The 20300-nt window shown below is 54.4% G+C and overlaps 2 protein-coding genes across 11 annotated transcripts in view; one reads left to right on the forward strand and one right to left on the reverse strand.

The window, feature by feature from the left end:
* HCFC1 (host cell factor C1) overlaps positions 1 to 3822 on the reverse strand; it is a 23673-nt gene extending 19851 nt beyond the window's left edge. For 4 of the 6 annotated variants that reach the window (XM_029240610.1, XM_029240609.1, XM_029240612.1 and 1 more), the window contains exon 1: positions 2637 to 2829. In XM_029240610.1, coding sequence (XP_029096443.1) covers positions 2637 to 2829 — 193 coding nt within the window. Of the gene's footprint in view, positions 1 to 1906; positions 2616 to 2636 lie in introns of those variants that run through there. The other 2 variants (XM_029240608.1, XM_029240613.1) reach the window with 2 other exon arrangements.
* Positions 3823 to 4757: 935 nt separating this feature from the next.
* Positions 4758 to 9693, forward strand: TMEM187 (transmembrane protein 187). Of its 5 annotated transcripts, none has more exons than XM_029240023.1 (2): positions 4758 to 4857; positions 8355 to 9693. In XM_029240023.1, exon 2 carries the CDS (start codon positions 8581 to 8583, stop codon positions 9379 to 9381), a length of 801 nt encoding a protein of 266 aa, XP_029095856.1. In that variant the 5' UTR covers positions 4758 to 4857; positions 8355 to 8580; the 3' UTR covers positions 9382 to 9693. The 5 variants fall into 5 exon arrangements, with proteins under 5 accessions (XP_029095856.1, XP_029095854.1, XP_029095852.1 ...); XM_029240021.1 differs by having other exon boundaries at positions 4769 to 4857; positions 8351 to 9693; XM_029240019.1 differs by lacking the exon at positions 4758 to 4857 and adding an exon at positions 6525 to 7715 and having other exon boundaries at positions 8351 to 9693.
* The last annotated feature ends 10607 nt before the right edge of the window (positions 9694 to 20300 follow it).

A 20300-nucleotide genomic window follows, 5' to 3' on the forward strand; every position in this document is an offset into this window, starting at 1 on the left:
TCTCCGAAGGGCGAGTCTCTCTGAGCACTCATCTTGCAGAAGGAAAAGCACTAGAGAGTATGCTCTGACCTCATTTAAAACAAAACCAAGGGACTTCCCTGGCGGCACAGTGGTTAAGAATCCGCCTGCCAATGCAGGGGACATGGGTTTGAGCCCTGGTCCGCGAAGATCCCACATGCCACGGAGCAACTAAGCCCGTGCGCCACAACTACTGAGCCTGCGCTCTAGAGCCTGCGCGCCACAACTACTGAAGCCCGCGCGCCTAGAGCCCGTGCTCCACAACAAGAGAAGCCCCCGCAATGAGAAGCCCGCGCACCGCAACGAAGAGTAGCCCCTGCTCGCTGCAGCTAGAGAAAGCCCGCGCACAGCAACGAAGGCCCAACGCAGCCATAAATAAATAAATAAATAAATAAATTTATAAACAAACCAAAACCAAGGTAAGCAGGAGGCTGGCTGTCAAGACAGCAGCTAAGGATGCTGCGCATCTGTGCCACGGCTGGTGGGAGAGAGGCAACACCAAGCCTGTCTTTCTGAGAACAGCAGGAGCTCGAGGCTCTGTCAAATAGCAAACACTCGGTGAGGACAGGGGAGCTGGGTCAGCTAACGTCTCTCCTGAGAAGTCACCGAGGGAGTTCATAGGGCACTTTCCAAACTGCTACCCTGGAGGAATCCAGGGCTGCAGCCCTTCGGAAGGCTGGCTATCCTCTACTATACAACACACCCTTGCAGATGGGGAATGAATTAACGCCAAAGGGCTCAATTCATTTTAATAAACTAATGAATACGCAGAGGCCCCAGGAAGCAGTGGACTTTGGAGCTGATGGTAATTAGGCCCCTGCCCTACTTTCTAAAATTGTCCTTCCTTGCCAAGGAGCCTGCTCCAGGCCTTACGAGAATGAAGTTGGTCCAAGTAGTTTAGGAGCTTCTGCTCAGGGCAACGGCCTCTCTAAAAACAGCCCTGCCCCTCAGCCTTACCTTGCCGGGCTAATCGCTGCCGCTGCAGCTGTCTGATCTGGCACAGAGCACCACCAACCAGCCCAGCCTCACTGGAGGCAACAGGTGCTCAGACCCACAATGTGAAGGGTCACCGGCAACCCACCAGCCTCCTGAAAGTCAACTTCGTAGGGTCAACAGCCTACAAGATGCAGAGAAAACTAAACTCTGTGCCTTGGGGGAGGCGGCGGTGGGGAGCACCCAACCGAGAGCCCAGCTCCAACCCTCAGCACTCCAACCAACACCTTATCCCAGAGCAACCTCAAAGCTGGAAGGAGGTGCCCAGGCCCCGAGGACACCGTGCCGCCAGAACCCTCGGACAGGATGGCTCTGGGGCCAATGGAGCTCGCCAGATGAGATGGCGAGGGGGAAAGAGCTGGAAGCCGGCCCCTGGCCGCGGCTGACCCGAACGCGACTGCGAGCTGCGGAGGGGAGCTTCCTCAAAGCACGCTGTCTGAGCTGGGAGGGGGTTTTCCGCAGCCCCGCCTCCACCTCTCAGGCTGGGGACTGGACCGGAAGGCACCCAGGCCCACCGCTCCCGGCGAAAACGCCCGCCGAGCCCCTCCCTCCGGGCCAGGCGAGGCCCTGCGGGCCAGCGTCCATTCAACAGGCAGCTCGGGCCCAAGGAGGCGCCAGGTGTATCAACCGGGCCAAGTGGCCGCCAAGGGGGAGGGGGCCGCAGGAGGATGCGGCTAAGCCCTAGAGACTTAGCGGGGACACCAGGCAACAGGCCGAAGGCGAGCCGGCACGGCAGCAGCACCCGGAGGCAGAGGCGCACCGCAGCCTTCAGCTGTGACCGCACCTTGCTTGCCCCTCCCAACCAACCAGGCCCGGGCTTTGGGGGAGGCATGAGAATGGGCAGGGGAACCTCCGCAGCCTGCTGCGGGATCACTGGAATTAATTCATCTCTTACATCAAAGGATCCCAGATCGAGACAACAGGAAATCTGTAGAGAAACGCTGGAGAAGTCAACGCTGCAAGAGGGAAGCAGCAACGTCGTCTGACCTGTGGGTCCCCAGGAGACGGTTACGCAGCGCAGCCCACAGCCCGCCCCCCTCCCCCCGGTCGGGATTACGCTGCTCAACTCTGCCCCTTTTCTCGAGACGGCGACCTAATCTGTAATCTAGAAGTTGTCATTTCTCCCGAAAGAGCACCAGAGATGAGGAAGAGCGGACCAGGCGCAGGAGGAGGGAGGAAGGGGGTGGGACTCTGCGCCAAAGGGACGCACCCGCCCGCCCGGCGGGGGTAACGGTGTCTGTCTGAAGTCACCGCCGCGGGAGCCGCCCCCGCTCCCTCACCAGCCAGGGTACAGGCTTCCTCTCCAATAATGAAAAGCGCCTCTCAAACACATGGGAATCAAGGCTGTAAGAATGGGAAAAAAGAGCAAGGGAAAGCAGAGGTGCCGGGCAGAGCAAACCGTCTCGGAGGCGAGAAGTAGCACCTCGGTGCGGACGGAGAGGGGGAACAGGAGGCGGGGGAGAGGGCTGCAGGGGAGGGGAGGAGAAGGCGGGAGACGGAGGAAGGAGAGAGAGGGAGGAGGGAAGGAGGGAAGGAAGGGGAGAGAGAGGGAGGGAAAAGGAGGGAGAGGGAGGAGATGAAGGGAGGAGGGAAAGATCCGAGAACCCAGCGGGCTTTGCACTCACCCGTGTTGTACACGTGCAGTTCGTCCACTATCCCCTCGTTGCCGCCGCCAAACACCACGATGAGCTCCTTGATGGCCACGGCGCGGTGGCCGTGGCGGGGCCGGGGCACTGGACCCGACCAACCCACCACTCGCTTCCAGCGGGGCTGCAGGAGCACTGCTGGCGAGTTGGCGGGTGACACGGCCGAAGCCATAGTTCCGAGAAAGGGCGCGGTGGAAAAAGTCACCAAGCGAGAAGGGAGGCCCCCAATTCCACTCACACACACCCCCTTTCGTCTAAGGCGTCTCTCACAGAGAAGCGGTTCCTTACACAGCGGTGAACGGCTCCATGGAGGCCGCCATCTTAACTATTCTCCTTCTCTTCTACTCTTCCCCTTCTTCTCGCTCACCACGTCTCCTTAAGAGCCTCCTGAAGCTGTCGAGCGCCTAGACCCGAGAAGCCGGAGGCCGCCGAGTCCCGCCGCCCTGACTACTTGCCTGGGAGCTCCCACTTAGAAGCTCGAGCGGGAGGCCCTGGGAGCCGCCATCTTGAGCCGCCTCTCTCTCCTCCCTTCCTCAATCGTAGCCCTCCCCCGCCGGAAATGGCGGAGCCCCGGCCCGGTTCCCACACCCTCCCCAAGTCTCCTGCACTGGCCGGCTTCCGGGGCGGGTGGAAATGAGCCACAAGCGCCGCGGTTGTCCCAGCCCCGCCGGAGCTCAGACCACAATTGTGGGAGCCGCCATCTTGAGACCGTCCCGCTTCCCCGCCCAGCGCTTAGTGCAGAGGCCGCTCCCTAAACAGCCTCGACACTTGTAAAGAATAGAGGCGCGCCGGAGGCCAGTGAAACGAGCTTGAGTTCTCGAGGGCTGCTCGGAGGCTCGCGCCGTACGGCTCGTGAGGTCTCGAGCGTCTCCCTTTAGTCCGCCTCTGCTGCTCAGGCTGCGCCTGCCGCCCTGGGAGTCGCCATCTTGAGACTAGCTCCCCCTTCCCCCCTATTCTCTTCCTCTTGGGTCAGTTCTTCCACTGCAAACCAAACGCAAGGCAGCGTCCGATCCTCGCTTCCCTCCTTATGACTCCTTCCCACAGGAGCCGCTTCAAAGAGGCAGAGTTAGGCCCCGAAGTGGCAACTGTACGGCAGGAGGAGCGGTAACGGCAGGGCGCTCATGCCTCCTCCCTGGGAGCCGCCATCTTGTGTGAAGAAGTAACAACTAAACATGGCGGCGGCGGCGGTCGGGCGAGGGGGCGGAGTCGGTCGACGTCACTGTTTCCCCCCACGCCCCGCCCTCGCAGGCTTCTCCTCCCGGCCGAGGCTTCTTAAAAGAACCTCGCGCTGCCTCGCGGCGAGGGACCGGTGCCGCTGCGCGCTTTGCTTGGGGTCAGGCCGCGCTCGGGTCAGGCACAGGCGTCCCCAGCCCTGTGGCCGCCGAAGCGCGCCTCCACGCCTCCGCCCTGGGAGCCGCCATCTTGCCACTTCCCCTCGCCCGGCCGTCCGCGGGCGTCAGTAGCGACTTTCAGCACAAAACAAAGATGGCGGCTGCGGCATCTGGGGAATGCCCGGATGAGAATGCCTCAGACGCCGTTGGCCCCGCCCCCTTGGGAACTGCCCCCTGGGTCGCTGAAGGGACACACGCCAGAGGAATCGCTTTAACTAGCAGTGGGGACAGGGCACAGGTTGCTGAGGGTGGCTGACGGAGACATTAGAGTCAGGCCTCGTACCGGGGAGCGGACGCTTTCCTGCTCCGCACGCCCAGCTGCCTCCGGAAAGGTGGCCCGAAGCCCGCCTCCGGGGGAGCCGGAGGCGGGGTGGGAGTGAGCGGTAACGCGGCCTGGCGCGCCACGCCGGGGGCGGAGCCCTCCCAGGCTCCCAGGCCCGCTATCCCGCCCCCACGCGGGGGCGCCGCCGCGGCCAACGGCGCCCCGAGAAAAAGAGCGGGGCCGCCGCGCGCCGAGCCGCCCGCCGCCCCTCCTGCTGTCGGGCGGGCAGCCAGGCTGGCGGCGCCTGAGGCGAGCGGGCGGGCGCGGGAGCGGTCCGCATCGCCCCGCGTCACCTCGCGTCACCCCGCCCCGCCTGCTTCCCAGGGCCCCGCGCCCCGCCCCGCGCGCAGGCGCACGGCCGCCTTTCGGCTCCGCCCTTTTTCGAGATTTGAATTTCCCCCAGCAAAGCGAGAGAGGCAAAATACCCGGATGGTGATCGCTGGCCTTTTCGCGCCAATCCTGTAAGTTCTCACAACAACCTTGAGAGGTGGGTACTGTCATCACCCCTATGTTCCAAATCTTGCAGGAGGCTGTCTGGTCGCTGCACTGTCATGCTCTCTGCCAGACGCAGGGTGTAATGCGCTGCTCTCCGGGCTCTTGGAATGACAACAGATGATTTTTCCTGTTTCTCTCATCTTTATTTGATCTTTACATTCACCAACCTCCAGCCGAAATTTGGCCTTTCCCGCAATTACAAGTGTAGGCAGCAAAGCACAGAGCGTTAGCCTGGTGACTGTGTCACCAAAGGAAATGACAGATCATTTGAGAGCATATAAATTTTCTTGTAGCTATCCTGAAATTAAAGAAATTACAAGTTATTACAGAATAACTGCTTTGAAATTACTGTAGTTGGGCTTCCCTGGTGGTGCAGTGGTTGGGAGTCTGCCTGCCAAGGCAGGGGACATGGGTTCGAGCCCTGGTCCGGGAAGATCCCACGTGCCGCAGAGCAGCTAAGCCCGTGCACCACAGCTACTGAGCCTGTGCTCTACAGCCTGTGAGCCACAACTACTGAGCCTGCATGCCACAACTACTGAAGCCAGCGTGCCTGGAGCCCGTGCTCCGCGGCGGGAGGGGCCCCTGCGGTGGGAGGCCCGCGTACCACAGCTGGAGAGAGCCCGCTCGCAGCAATAGGACCCAACGCAGCCAAAAATAAATAACTAAAATAAATAATTTTATTTTAAAAAGGAAATTACTGTAGTTATTCAACCTGCCCATAGACCCTGTAATTTAACCTATTAGTAAAGAAGCACGTATATTACTATATCATACATTTTCAAAAATAATAACTGTCTTTCGACATGTTAAGTTTCTGTTGTAATTCTGTTTTAGTTTATGCATTTGGAAGCATTTGTTTGAGAAAAGACCAAAGAGTCCTGTGACACAGCCAAAGGACAAGAGCCCTCATCTGTGTTTCTGTGCCACCAACTGCCCTAGGTGACCTTGTCCGTTCACGTCACCTCTCTGGCCCCAACTCCTTCCCCTGTAAAATAAAGAAGCCAAGCCGCCGGTTCCCAGGCGCCTTAGCCACATTCAGTGATTCTGTCCTCAGAGTTCAAGAATCACTACGGTAGTTCCAGGCTCCTTGGGCATCCAAGTGTCCCAGATTGAGCTCTCCTGCTGCTGGTGTCCCATGGTACAGCCCTCAGACTGGTGTCCCTTTAGCCGCAGAAAGGGAACAAGGTGGTCAGGGTAGTCACGGGCACAGTAAGCAGTTGTCATGAATGATACAGGCCAAAGAAACCACCACTGTGACACGTGACAGTGGCTCCTGCTTCAATGCATACAGACTGCGGAAGCAGGAGAGTTTAAGGAACACGTCTTAACCCCTTAGCCAGGAGATTGTCACGTTTTGCAGAACTTCCCCCAGAGACCCCAGCACCAGACCAGGGGAGAGCCCTTGGACCTTCATGTGCCGGGGGAAGCTGGGAAGAACTTTGAGAGTCATGTAACACGTGTCACAGCACCTCAGGGGTACGGAGGAGCTAGGCCATAAGGTACCCAGCCTGGCCTTCCTGGTGGACTTGGGAAGTTCGTTTGATTACACGTCACTTTCAGCTTGCGCAAGGGCTCAGTAGCCTCTGCCCAGCAGCGGGAGAGGAGTCACTTTCCACGCCCTTCCTGGGCCTCCTTGTCTATCAAGCTGACAGTGTTGGACTCCGGTCCCCAGCTCTCCTCCATGCTGGCTGGCAGACGAGAGGGTCAGGCTGGCGCTGGCCGCGTGGGGCCCAGGAGGCCTGGGTCTTCACACCAGGGAGTCGGGCCCCAGGTGGCGCCAGGGAAGGACCTGGAGAAACGAGGCCGGGCCTCAGCTGGTGTCCCAGCCAGACTCAGGAGCGGAATGGGGAAGTGCCGGTGCCAGAGCGGAAGCCATAGCCGAGTTGAGGGTGTAAGCAGGCCAGGCACAGGACGGACCCGCAGGACTACATGAGCATGGCACTTTGGTGTCTGGCCAAGAGGTTGGGGCGTGATCGTGTGTGAGTGGAGAGCCGGCCACTGAAGGGTGCTAAGCAGGGGCGGCCCTTGAGGGAGATGCTGGGGGCTGCTGTGTGCAGACCACGTTAGCGGTGGCCAGCCTGGAAGTGGGAAGCCCGGGGCAGGGGCAGCCCCCCAGCCTAGAGGCTCCTTAACCGGAAGCCGCAGCGGGGAGGCGTGAGACAGTGCTGCGTGCTGAGGTGGCGGTCAGGACAAGGCCTGCAGTTCCCTCGTGGAAATGCCGGTCCCCTTAGCAACAGGCCCCCAAGGCAGGATGGGGGCCAGAAGCCTCACCAAGACACCCAGCGGGCCCCGTCCCGGATCTTCCACGTGGGCCCCACGGCCAGTCTGAGAAGCGAAATGGCAAACAGGATGAGGAAAAAGAGCAGGGGTGCTGGTCTGGGGCCCGAGCCGAAACTGAGCAGGCCTGAACTGCAGGAGGGCAGGTGGACATTGGGCCTCAGAAATAAACTGTGGTCTACATAGCTAAGAACTCATTTAATTCACACCATGACTCTGCAGGGAGGTACTGGTAGCATCCCCATTCTGCAGGTATGCAAACCGAGGCCCGGAAGGGTTAAGGCCCAAGATCACACGGTTAGTAGCTGGGGGCGCTGGGCTTTGAGCATGGACAGTCCCTCTCGTCCCCACGCTTGCCTGCCTGATTGCTGTCTTCGCTTTGAGTCACTTTCAGGGCATTGAACCTCTTCTCCTGTTGATATTAACGCACCTCTTGGCTACCTGGCCAGCTTACACTGCAGCAGGCCCCAGAGCAGCTGACGGTCCAGGAAAAGTCCACATTGTTTTAAAATTATCGGACTGCTTCTGTGACTGCAGGAAGTGGAAGGTCTTCTTGTGAGCCAAGGACAGAAGGTGACTTTGAAAGGCGTGGCACTTCAGGGGCAGGCAGGAGGGTGAACCAATGGGGGACGGCTCCCTGTGCCACCTGGCCTCACATCTAAGAAGCAGAAGGGAGTCCTCCCCCGCCCTCCTCCTACCCACCCCCGCCATCCTTGCCTTAGATTCCAGAACTCGGACCACAGTTAATGGTTTCTCTTTTAACTGGGTATTTGGTTCAAAGGGCTTTGGGACTGGCTTGGAAACTTCCACATTTGTAATGCCACTGAGGTGGAAAAGCCCATTCTGAGTTTTAACAGCAGACCTAGGAAAGATTTAAGTCTCTAAATGCAGTGGCTCGAAGGGAACTAGGGCAAGGGGCGGGACTTTTATAGCACACAGATGAAAGAACAAGAGCATAGGTATCAGGAGAGAGGGGCACAAAACCTCTAGGTGAAAGAGGGTTCTAGAGCCTTCTAGAGGCCATGCATAAGAAGGTGAATGGACTGTGGGTATTCCTGCACTTTTATTTCTGTGGGGGTTTTTTCGTTTTTTTTTTTTTCTGATGTTGGTGGATCCTGAGGCTGAGAATCGGGAAGATGGAGGCTCTTTTCCGGATGGATTTCTTTCTACCCACACTCTTTAACTACACTCTTTTTGTAACCACAAAGGAAGAAGGCAGAACGATCCTCCACTGGTGCCAACCAATCAGCAGAACCCTCGCCTTCCTCCGAGCCACCACCTCCACGCGGGGCAAGGTCGCGGCATCTGCGTCGGAAATCACGGGGAATTCTTCCTGCTGGCTCAGCTGGCAGAAAAACTGTTTATCTGAATTCTGAAATAACAGTGGAGACGGCTGCTCTCTTAAGCTCTCCGACCCGGGTCACACATAGGGTTCCAGATGAAGCCCGAGTCGGGGCAGGCCCTCTTGCACGTGGCCCTGGTCAGCTGCCTCTGCGCGGCCACCGTCCACGCTGGTGTTTTCGCAGGTGTCTCTGTCCCAGTGGGCTATGAGCACTACGCCGAAGCGCCGGTCGCCAGCCTCCCTGCCTTCCTGGCCATGCCCTTCAACTCGCTCGTTAACGTGGCCTACGTGCTCCTGGGGATGTACTGGCTGCAGAGCAAGGCCAGCGCCCTGGGAGGCCCCACAGAAGCACGGAAGGCTTGCTACGTGAAGGACGTCTTTGCGGGCATGGCCCTAGTCTACGGCCCGGTTCAGTGGTTGCGCATCACGATGCAGACGTGCCCCACCGCCGTGTTGGACCAGTGGCTCACCTTGCCCATCTTTGCATGGCCGGTGGCCTGGTGCCTCTGGCTGGACAGGGGCTGGAAGCCCTGGCTGTTCCTGGCTGTCGAGGGCCTCTCCCTGTGCAGTTACAGCCTGGCCCTGCTGCACCCCCGTGGGTTTGAGGTGGCACTGGGCGTCCACATCGCAGCAGCTGTGGGGCAGGCCCTGCGCACTCAGGGCCGCCACGGCAGCGCTTCCTCGGGGAAGTACTTGGCTCTGGGCGTGCTCTGCTGCCTGGGTTTTGTGCTCCTCAAGCTCTGTGACCACGAGCTCTCGCAGTGGCGTCTCTTCCAGCGGCTCACGGGCCACTTCTGGTCCAAAGTCTGCGACGTGCTCCAGTTCCACTTCGCCTTCTTGTTCATGACCAACTTAAACACCTGCCGAAGATGCCCTCCTGCGGAGAAGATGCGTTAAAGTGTGGAAGGAAGGTGCTAACCCACCCTAACATCAAAATGCACCCTCCGCCGGCATCCTGTCATCAGTGTTCAGAGTCCTGGGTGCAACAAGACAGGATGATGACAGAAGACTGCCCCTTCCTTCAAACGTATGGGCTTCAATACTCTGAGTATGAATATTCAACATTATGAAATGTTATGCTGTCTGCAACTTACTTTCAACGGGTTAAAGCAAATATCTAAGGGCCGGGATGTGGGGTTCCATTTTACTATTCTTGTAATTTTTCTGTAGTTTGAAATTTTTCAAAATAAAATGTTGGGGGGAAATGACCCCAAGAAATCCATCAGACTCACGGTTGGACAAAGAATGGTTGTCTGCTTCGGGATGTGGGCTACAAGCATGGGCTGGCGACAGTGGGGCAGGGTAGCTTCTGGCTGGCGTGCCAGGCCAGGCGCTGGGGTTACAAGTGAGCGTCTCCAGAGGTATCTGGCCTCAGGGAGACTGAGTCATAGTAAACACACGTGCCTAGCAGACTGGTGGGGAAATCCGAAGCCCAGAGCACTAACTCACTGTGACATCTGTGACTGCCAAGCTGACAGCAGGTCAAATGGAAGTCACATCACCTCAGATCCTCTGTGGAACAACACCCACAAATGTCAAAAGGTGAATCCTCAACAGAATGTTGCTTGCCGGGTCTTCCCTCAGAGCCAGGGCATAGCTTAGATGTCCTCGGCAGCTAGGGTTACTGAAGTGTCAAGTGTCTGTCACCCATGGAGAAACCTGGGTCCTTAGGAACCATGATCACCTGATGGCATCCCAGCGTAGGGCCATGGAGTTGGCATCTCTCAACCCCCTGGGTGGGGGGTACACTGAGGCCCAAGAGATGCTGAGCATTCTGCCTTTGGGTCGCCTGCTTGTTAACGTGTTCTTTAGACACCTGTTTCATTCCCCGTCACGGGAGAGGCATCTGGTCTTTGAAGACAAAGGCAAGGGCAGAAGGGAGAGGATGTCCTGTCCCTGCCGAATGGCGTCTCAGGACGGGCAGCCCACAGGCATCTGTTCAGTGTCCCCTGAGGCCCCTCTCCCTGGAGCCTCGAGGGTTGGCATGTGGACCGTTGCCATGACTACCAAGGTGCTTTTGAAACCGGGTACCTGGGCAGGATGTTCTGTTCTGGGCACATCTCCAGTGGGTGGCGGGTCTCAACCAGGCTGTTGCCTGAAGAATCCCGTCGGTGATCATTGCCTCTGCCCCTCCCCTGAGGACTGGGGCCCGCGGCGGGGCCTGCCGGCTTTGAAGAGCACGGCCAGCATTTGCTTCGGGAAGCAGCTTTGTTCCACTACAGTTATCTCGAAGGCTTTGTGTGTCCTAGAAGAGGAAGAAGGCTATGGGCATCTCCTCGAAGAGGCCAGAGAGAGGGAGGGGAAAGACATGATTTCTCGGGTGGCTCAGTTAGAGACGGAGGTGGCAGTGTGGAGGAATGGGGGAGGACCAGGGTCTGATGTGGGGTGGGCTCTGATTCCCCCCTGCTTGGCAGAGTGGATCCCCTGAGAATTGGGGCTTTGCATAGCCTCGTGCATTCCATGCCTTTGAGCCGCAAGCACTCATAACTTATTTTGTTGTTTTTATTTTATTTTATTTTTACCAATACCTATTTAATAAATAACCCTGGGAACCTCCTGGGTTTCATTCCACTCGTGTGTCACGCTGGGTCCCCACAGGAAACAGATGTCACGCTGAGATCAGGGTGATTCAGGACTGTTTCATGAAGAACTATGAACACCACTGTGCCGCGGGGAGGGAGGAAAGGGGGGAACCGCAGGGGGTCTTTTCCACTCTGGGGCCTGGGGAGACCCTGGGTGGGGTGGACTCCACACAAAGGAGAGACTCGTGTGGAAGGGACGCCTCGCATGGGGCGGAAACCTCCAGAAGCCCAAGGTGGTCAGATGAAATGCAGGACATCAAATAATGTTTTAGTACCAGTGCGTCCCCAATGTGTCATGAGATGTGCTTATACTAAAAAAGTGTTCATTGTTTATCTGAAATTCAGGTTTCACTGCGTGTTCTGTCGTTATTTGCTAAATCAGACGACCCTATATTGAACCCATCCAACCAAAGCCAGAGGCCTGGAACCTTCTCTCTCTGCCCCCTGTTTTTGATCAGCGTTTCTCGAAGTGTGGCCAGCCTTAGCCACGCAGCTTCCTGCGTCCCCTGCAGCCCTGGTGAGTCCTGGCTTCCGGGGCCGGGGCCTCAGCCAGCCTCAGCCCTGCCCCAGGCTGCGAGGGCGCCCGCGATGTCTGAGGTGCCAGAGGACGGAGGCTGGCGGCCGGGCCCCCTCTGGGCTCTGCTCTTTCCTCTGCAACTTGCCCCCGGAAAGGAGAGAAGCCAATGGTTACGAGACGGGCCCTCCCCCTGCGTCTGGCCTAACGGCTTAGAGGCTCCGAAGCTGGGAGGGATCTCAGAAACCATCTGCGCAGCGCCCTCATTTCGCAGAAACTGAAACTATACACGCGCAACTTTGCTGAAGGTTTCAACACTGAGCACCTGAAAGGCAGGCGGCGGCCTCCAGGCCCTTCTGCCGTGATGCCCCACCTCTCCCGGGAAGCAGTGACAGTGGCGGCACCACCTGGCCTCTTCCTCACTTCCCCACACGTGGCCTGGGGATCTGCTCCCCCTGAAAGTGGTGGCATTGGTTTTGCTCTGATCGTGCAGGTATACAGGCCCACGGTGGGGACGACGAGCCACCTGAGAGCGCCATCAGGGTTGCGGTGGCCCCAGCATGGGACACACCCCCCTGCACCTGTCTTTCCCGCTCACGGTGCTGGGCCCAGATGCCGCCCCCGGCCCCGCGCTGCTGCAGTGGCGTCTATACCGGCCACCCTCACCCCAACATCCTGTACCTGCCCCTTCGCCCCAGAGCTCGCCTTCCTCTGGGTCAGGATCAGGGGCACCCGGGTTGCCTTTCCCACTGACATTATGGTTCAGTTTCTAACGGCGATGAGAGAGGCTGGGCAAGGCGTCAGGGGGCTTTTCCATCTTGTGCCAATCTGATGGGGGCAAAGCAAGACCTCGTTGTGACTTTAACTCGTGCCCCTCCACACACACGCATGCACACTTGTGCACAACTGGTGCTTGTGCACCTGTCTGTTGGAAGTTAGGATTTATTCTTCTGTAGGTTGTTGGTTTATATCCTTTCCTCATTATTGGACTTTTCTTCCAAAAGTTTGCAGGGGCTTGTTTTACATTATAAACATTAACCATTCATCTGTCACACAGATGATACGTACGTTTTGTTAATCTCATTTGTCTTTTGCCTTTGTGGGCATCTTAAAGGAACGTGGTTGAAGGTTTCCCCAGTCATGGATGTCTAAACGTCTGTCTTTTTCTTTGTAGCTTTTGGGTTTCTTGTCTATACATCAGGTAGCTTTGTCGAATCTTAACATCTCCTATAGCTGCTTCAGGTAGTTTTCATTATAAAAAGTTAATTATAAAATTATTGAGACTAATACTCATAAAATAGTTGCAAGTTACATTCAGAAACAAAGCAGTGCAGCTGTCATCACTGTTAACAGGACAGTTCACCAAACTGTACTTGCCGGAGCCCTTCACAATCATGTTCCATGGCGGAGAGGAAATGCCCAAACCCCGTGGAGCATGTTTCATCGCAGCCTGGGGGACAAAGGAGATTTTGTTTCTCGGCACTTAAAATTGGGCACGTCCCACAGGTAAACATTTCCCTCTCACCTCCGAAAGCCTCCATGAGTAGAAATCTTTGGGTAAATATAAACTAGGCAATTTCTGTTCCCGAGCGAGCCCCCAAATAGCTATGAAATTCGAGAGCGCCTCTTCCCCTTCTAAGTGGGTCTTGCTTTCCCAGTGTTTTCAGCTGCCAGGTGCCCCTGGAGCCCTGGCTGCCTCTCTGCTAAGCGCTGAATTCTGGGGCCTGGCGCCCACAGGCCGGGAAAGCTCCTTGCAGCCCGCGCCCTGCTAGCCCAGCAGGCCCTTCTAACCGTTTTCATGTGTTTCTAGTCTTTTCTTCCGTTTCCTGCCTTTCACTTGGATCTTCAGAACCGCTGACTTGTGGTTTTACTTCTGCCTCTCCTTTCTCATGCAGCCTAACAGATCACACAGGGGCCTGACCCTACTCTCCTGTCCCAGAGGAAACCACCGTCCGGAGTTGGGTGGAGTCCACTCCCCAACACGTCCCGAGACCTTTCCCACAGGGGAGCCGTCTCGCACGTGCTGTAACCTTCCCTAGGTGCACCACGTGGCCCTGATCCGTCTCCCACCGGCTTCGGGACCGGATCTGTGGGTGTTTTTCCCCAGGTCTCCTGGCTGCCCATCAGGGTACTTCCTCCTTTGGTGCTGCTGTCCGGGCCTCTCTGCCTACATGTGAGCACGTCGCCAGGGGATCTGCCTGTGCACAGCACATCTGCACTTCAGCCGAACCAGAAGTTGCCAAATCCCTAGCCACGGTGGTTGCTGAAATGACTGCCCAGCAGAGTTCCCGTTGCTCCGTGGCCTCACCAGCACGTGGTACTGGGAGAGGAGTTACTGGCTGCTGCTCTGATGGCAGTGAACTAGAATTTCATTTCTTTATGGTTTGCCTTTCTCGGCTTAAAATTGAGGCTGCCTGGAAAAATCAAACATAGGATCCAGCAATTCCACTTCTGGGTATCTCCCCAACAGAAGAGAAAGCAGAAAAACAGAAATATAGATCAATGGAACAGGATAGAAAGCCCAGAGATAAACCCACGCACCTATGCTCAACGAATCTATGACAAAGGAGGCAAGGATATACAATGGAGAAAAGACAGTCTCTTCAATAAGTGGTGCTGGGAAAACTGGACAGCTACATGTAAAAGAATGAAATTAGAACACTCCCTAACACCATACACAAAAATCAACTCAAAATGGATTAAAGACCTAAATGTAAGACCGGACACTATGAAACTCTTAGAGGAAAACACAGGCAGAACACTCTATGACATACATCACAGCAAGATCCTTTTTGACCCACCTCCTACAGAAATGGGAATAAAAACTAAAATAAACAAATGGGACCTAATGAAACTTAAAAGCTTTTGCAAAGCAAAGGAAACTACAAACAAGATGAAAAGACAACCCTCAGAATGGGAGAAAATATTTGCAAATGAATCAACGGACAAAGGATTAATCTCTAAAATATATAAACAGCTCATGCAGCTCCATATTAAAAAAACAAACAACCGAATTAAAAAATGGGCAGAAGACGTAAATTGACATCTCTCCAAAGAAGATATACAGATGGCCAAGAAGCACATGAAAAGCTGCTCAGCATCGCTAATCATTAGAGAAATGCAAATCAAATCTACAATGAGGTATCGCCTCACACCAGTCAGAATGGCCACCATCAGAAAATCTAGAAACAACAAATGCTGGAGAGCGTGTGGAGAAAAGGGAACCCTCTTGCAATGTTGGTGGGAATGTGAATTGATACAGCCACTATGGAGAACAGTATGGAGGTTCCTCAAAAAGCTAAAAATAGAACTGCCATATGACCCAGCAATCCCACTACTGGGCATCTACCCAGAGAACACCGTAATTCCAAAAGACACATGCACCCCAATGTTCATTGCAGCACTATTTACAATAGCCAGGTCATGGAAGCAACCTAAATGCCCATCGACAGACGAATGGATAAAGAAGATGTGGCACATATATACAATGGAATATTACTCAGCCATAAAAAGGAACGAAATTGGGTCATTTGTAGAGACGTGGATGAATCTAGAGACTGTCATACAGAGTGAAGTAAGTCAGAAAGAGGAAAACAAATATCATATATTAACGCATATATGTGGAACCTAGAAAAATGGTACAGATGAACCGGTTTGCAGGGCAGAAATAGAGACACAGGTGTAGAGCACAAACGTATGGACACCAATGGGGGAAAGCAGCGGGGGGTGGTGGTGTGATGAATTGGGCGATTGGGATTGACATATGTACACTAATATGTATAAAATGGATAACTAATAAGAACCTGCTGTATAAAAAACATAAAATAAAATTCAAAAACAAAGAAAAAGGAAGGGAAAGCAGGGTCTTGAAGAGGTACTTGTACACCTGTGTTCACAGCAGCATCATTCACAGTAACTAAAACATGAAAGCACCCAGGTGTCCATCAGTGGACGAATGGACAAACAAGATGTGGTCCCTCCAATCAGTGGAATGTTATTCAGCCTTAAAAAGGAAGGTCGCTCTGACACCTGCTACAACATGGCTGGACCTACAAGGCATCATGGTCAGGGAAATCAGCCAGACACAAAGGACGGATACTGTAGGACTCCACTTGTGTGAGCTGCTTAGAGCCGTCGGGTTCCTAGGGACAGAAAGTAGGATGGGGGGGCACGGGCTGGGGGAGGGGGAAGGAGGGCACGGGCTGGGGAGGGGGAGGGGGGCTAGTGTCTAATGGGGACAGGGTTTCCCTTGGGGAAGATGAACAGTTCTGGAGATGGATGGTGGGGATGGCTGCACACCAACCTGAATGTACTTAATGCCGCCCAGCTGGGCGCTGAAAAATGGTTAACGTGGTAAACTCGATGTTACCTGCATTTAACTACACTTTAAAAATCGACATTGATCTCTGCAGTTCACTAGCTGAGACACCTTGAATACGTTTTGTCAGCCCTCTGTGCCTCAGTTTCCCCTCTCATACGGCATGGCTGGTTGTGAGTACTGGTCGAGGTGACCCATAAAAGCAGTTCAGGACAAAGTGTCTGCTCAGAACCAGCTGTGGGTCCTGGCCGCTCTCCCCAGCCCGGAGCTGCATCTCTTGGGCTGCACTGTTGATGAGGAAACACGAATCATACTGGGAGTAGCTAATGGTTACTGAGGGCTTACTGTCGAGGAAAGTAAGTTTAGAGAAGTTGAATAACCTTCAAGTTTGTGGAGGTAGGAAGTGGCCAAGGTGGGGTTGGCCCTGGGGCTTCAGAATTCCCTCCCTGCTCTCGGCTGCTACGTTGTTATTTGTAAATAGAGTCCTTGCCACCGTGGCTTGGGAGCCAAATTTCATTTTGAAAATACGTTTAAAAATTGAGGGACTTCCCTGGTGGTCCAGTGAGTAAGACTCTGCGCTCCCAATGCAGGGAGCCTGGGTTCGATCCCTGGTCGGGGAACTAGATCCCGCATGCATGCTGCAAATAAACGATCTCGCATGCCGCGGCTAAGACTCGGTGCAGGCTAAATAAATAAATAAACAAACAAACAAATAAATACATAAATAAATAATTGAGATAGGAATCACATACCATACAATTCACATTTATAAAGTGTACGTTCGGGCTTCCCTGATGGCGCAGCGGTTGAGAGTCCGCCTGCCGATGCAGGGCACACGGGTTCGTGCCCCGGTCTGGGAGGATCCCACATGCCGCGGAGCGGCTGGGCCCGTGAGCCGTGGCCGCTGAGCCTGCGCATCCGGAGCCTGTGCTCCGCAACGGGAGAGGCCACAGCGGTGAGAGGCCCGCGTACCGCAAAATAAATAAATAAATAGAAAAATAAAGTGTACGTTCCGGTGTTGTTTAGTATATTCTGTGCGACCATCACCGTGAATTCCAGAACACTGTTGTCAGCCCAGAAGAAACCGCAGGCCTGCTAGCAGTCTTCCCACGCTGCCACCCGGTCCCTGGCAGCCACTCAGCTGCTTTCCGCCGCTCTGGCTTTGCCTCTTCCGGGCCTTTCGTGTAAACGGACTGATACACCATGTGGCCTTTTTGTGTCTGGCTGCTCTCACCCAGCATCACGTTTCCGAGGTTCATCCGTGTTGCAGCATCTATCAGTACTGCATTCCCTTTGACGGCCGTATAGTCCTCCACGGTGTGGTTAGACCACCTTTTGCTTATCCAGTCATCAGGTGGACATTCGGGTTGTTTGTACCTTTGGCTCTTATGAGTAATGCCGCTCTGCACATTTGTGCCTAAGTTTCTGTGCGGACAGGGTGCTTTCCTTTCTCTTGGGTCGGTAGCTGGGAGTGGCCATGCTGGGACGGGGGCTGATTCCATGCGGTCCGGGAGCGGCCGGACCGTTCTCACCGCAGCACACAAAGCTTGTTACTGATTTTTGATTATAAGCATCCTCGTGGGCGCGACGTGGGATCTCATTATGCTTTGAAAATATATTCTTAATTTTCAAAACCCTCTCGTCGGCACTGCACGGGCACACGCACCTGGCTGTGTCATGGGGCAACTCAGCTTCCCCAGAGAGCGCCCTGCCCTTGCCGGGCAGCCATTCGGAAACGTTTTCCATTTGAAACTATTTGGCCTTGCCACTCAGATGGGCTTTCTTTCCAGACTGTTCTTTATAGTGTACAACCCAAACAGGTGGTGGAGCTGAGCCTGTGACACCCACAAGGAGCTGAGCCAGCCCCACTAGCGGGGCTTCTGGGGTGGCTGACACAGCAAACAACAGATGTCACCTCTGACAGGACTTCAGATCGGGGAACCGTCAGAGATTACAGAGATCGTCACACTGCATCAAAACCACAACCTCCAGGCATATGCTGTTTACTAGACACTCACCTAAAACATATGTCTGCGGAAAGATCACACGTGAAAGAAGGAGAAAAAAGATATACTCGGCACCTCCTAACCAAGAGGGATCTGGCATGGTTATATTAATATCAGACAAAACAAGAACATGTTGGGAATAATGTTAAAATAGCTTCAAAATATATAAAGCGAAAACTGACAGAACTCCGGGGAGAAATAGACAAATCTAGCACCGTAGAGGGAGGTTTCCATGCGCTTCCCTCGAAGGTGTTTAGGTCAAGCAGACAATAGTTCTGTGAAGATTCAGAAAACGTGAAGGGGCGGGTGACTAAGGGCGCCCTGACTGCCCCCGTGGCCGCGAGTGGTGTCTGAAGATGATGGCAAGCTGGAAGCTTGGTGTCAGACCACCGCATCTGAAGGCAGCGTGATTAGGTTAGAAGTCGGTGCACGCGTGTGTGCACACACACACAGACACACAATTGCCACACATTGCGAAGTTAAAAGAAAACGTAACGAGAATTTTAAAATACTTAGAACTGCAGTAATAAAAAGAACGAAATAGTAAAAGTGGTGGGTGATACTGAAAATGTTATTTAAAGTAAAATTTACAGCTTCAGGGGCTCACGTACCCGCATTATTTTTATTGACCCCAAACATATTAAGTGTAATCACTTGGACCTTCCATACACACAGCGGAGGCGCCATCAACCAAGCCCCAGACTAAATGTTACTGTGACCTCCGTCACTCCCGATTGGCTTTGCACGTTCTAGAAGTTCATATAAACGGAAGCTTACAGCGTGTGACATTCATACACATATCAGCACATTGATTCCTTTTTATTACTGAGTAGTAGTGGGCGATATGGAGATCCGACAGCTCTGTCGATCTGTTAGCCTGTTGATGGGCATTTAGTTGGGGGCTCATATAAAGAAAGCTGCTGTGGACACGCAGGTACAAGTCTTTGTATGGACGTGCTCATTCATTTCTTTTTGGTACACACCTAGAGCGGAATGGCCTCCTGAGGGTAGGTGAAGTTCAAGTTCATAAGAAACCGGCCAGCGGTCATCTGAAGTGGCTGGCCCACTTTGCACCGCGGCTGGCTCCACTCCCTTGACGACACTTGGTATGACCAGTCTTTTTAGTGTTAGTCATCCTGGTGTGTGTGCACAGCCCTGTCACTGCGGTTTTCTCTTGCGTTTCCCCGCGACTGACGAGGCTGTGCAGGAGGCGGGGGCGGGGCTGTTGGAGGAGGGGGGAGGGCGGGGGAGTGGGCAGGGCCCCGCAGGGGGGAGCTGGGGCCCCCGCAGGGCCAGCTCCTCATTCCTGAACCGCTAGACCCCGAGGCCAGCTGCCTTCTGCTTCCGAGCTGTGGCCTCGCCTCGCCCAGCTTCTCTGCGGCTTGGCAGCTGGGAGGCGGGGAAACCGAAGTCGCCGACCTTGACCCCACAAAGTAAAGACAAGCTTCCAAGTGTGTTTAATGAAACCGAAGGAACCTTCTCCCAGAAGCGCAAGAGCAGCACACAGGCAGACTCCCTGTGGCTCCCTGTCCGGGCTCCATTCCGGAGGTCCAGGCTGGTGTCTGGTGCCCAGTGGGCGCTTCTGGCCTGAGTAACTGTATGATCTGGTTTCCAGACTTGACAAAGATAACACACACACACACACACACACACACACACAGCACAAAGGAAACTGCAGATCCTTTTCACTGAACTGTTGATGCACATTTCAAAAATTAAAAATTAGCTCAGACAATCCAAAAGCAGATTAAGAAATGAATATACCATAACCAAGTGGAGTTCATTCCAAGAGTGCAGAGATGATCCAATCAGGAATGATGTTACTATAATTAGTAATATTAATACGTCCAAGGAGGAAAACATGACATCAGTAGTTGTCAAAAGGTATTTGAAGCAATCCCACTTGTGGGTATCCACCCAAAAGAATTGAAAGCAGGCATTGGGACAGATATTTGTACACCATTGTTCACAGCAGCATTACAATAGCCAAAAGGTGGAAGCAACCCAACTGTCCATCAACTAATGAATGGACAAAGCGTGGTAGAGACACACAGTGGCATGTCATTCAGCCTTAAAAAGGAAGGAAATTCTGATGCATGTTTCAACATATGGACAAACCTTGAAAACATTGTGCTGAGTGAAATAAAACAAGACACAATCGGACAGAGTGTATGATTCCATTCTATCAGGTGCCTAGAGTGGCCCAGCTCGTAGAGACAGAAAGTAGGATGGTGGGTGTCGACAGGGCCTGAGGGATGGGAGGGGGAATTATTGTTTAACGGGGACAGAGTTTCAGTTGGGAAGATGAAAAGAGTTCTGCGGATGGATGGTGCTGATGGCTGCACACCACTGAACTCAGAGTTAAAAGTGGTCAAAATGGTAAATTTTATACATAT

This window comes from Monodon monoceros, unplaced genomic scaffold, assembly GCF_005190385.1.
Source record: "Monodon monoceros isolate NGI ecotype Baffin Bay Population unplaced genomic scaffold, NGI_Narwhal_1 Super_Scaffold_22, whole genome shotgun sequence".
NCBI classification, from domain to species: domain Eukaryota; kingdom Metazoa; phylum Chordata; class Mammalia; order Artiodactyla; family Monodontidae; genus Monodon; species Monodon monoceros.

Coding starts and splice junctions, on each gene's coding strand:
- TMEM187 (XM_029240023.1), top strand. CDS start 8,581: ATGAAGCCCGAGTCGGGGCAGGCCCTCTTGCACGTGGCCCTGGTCAGC.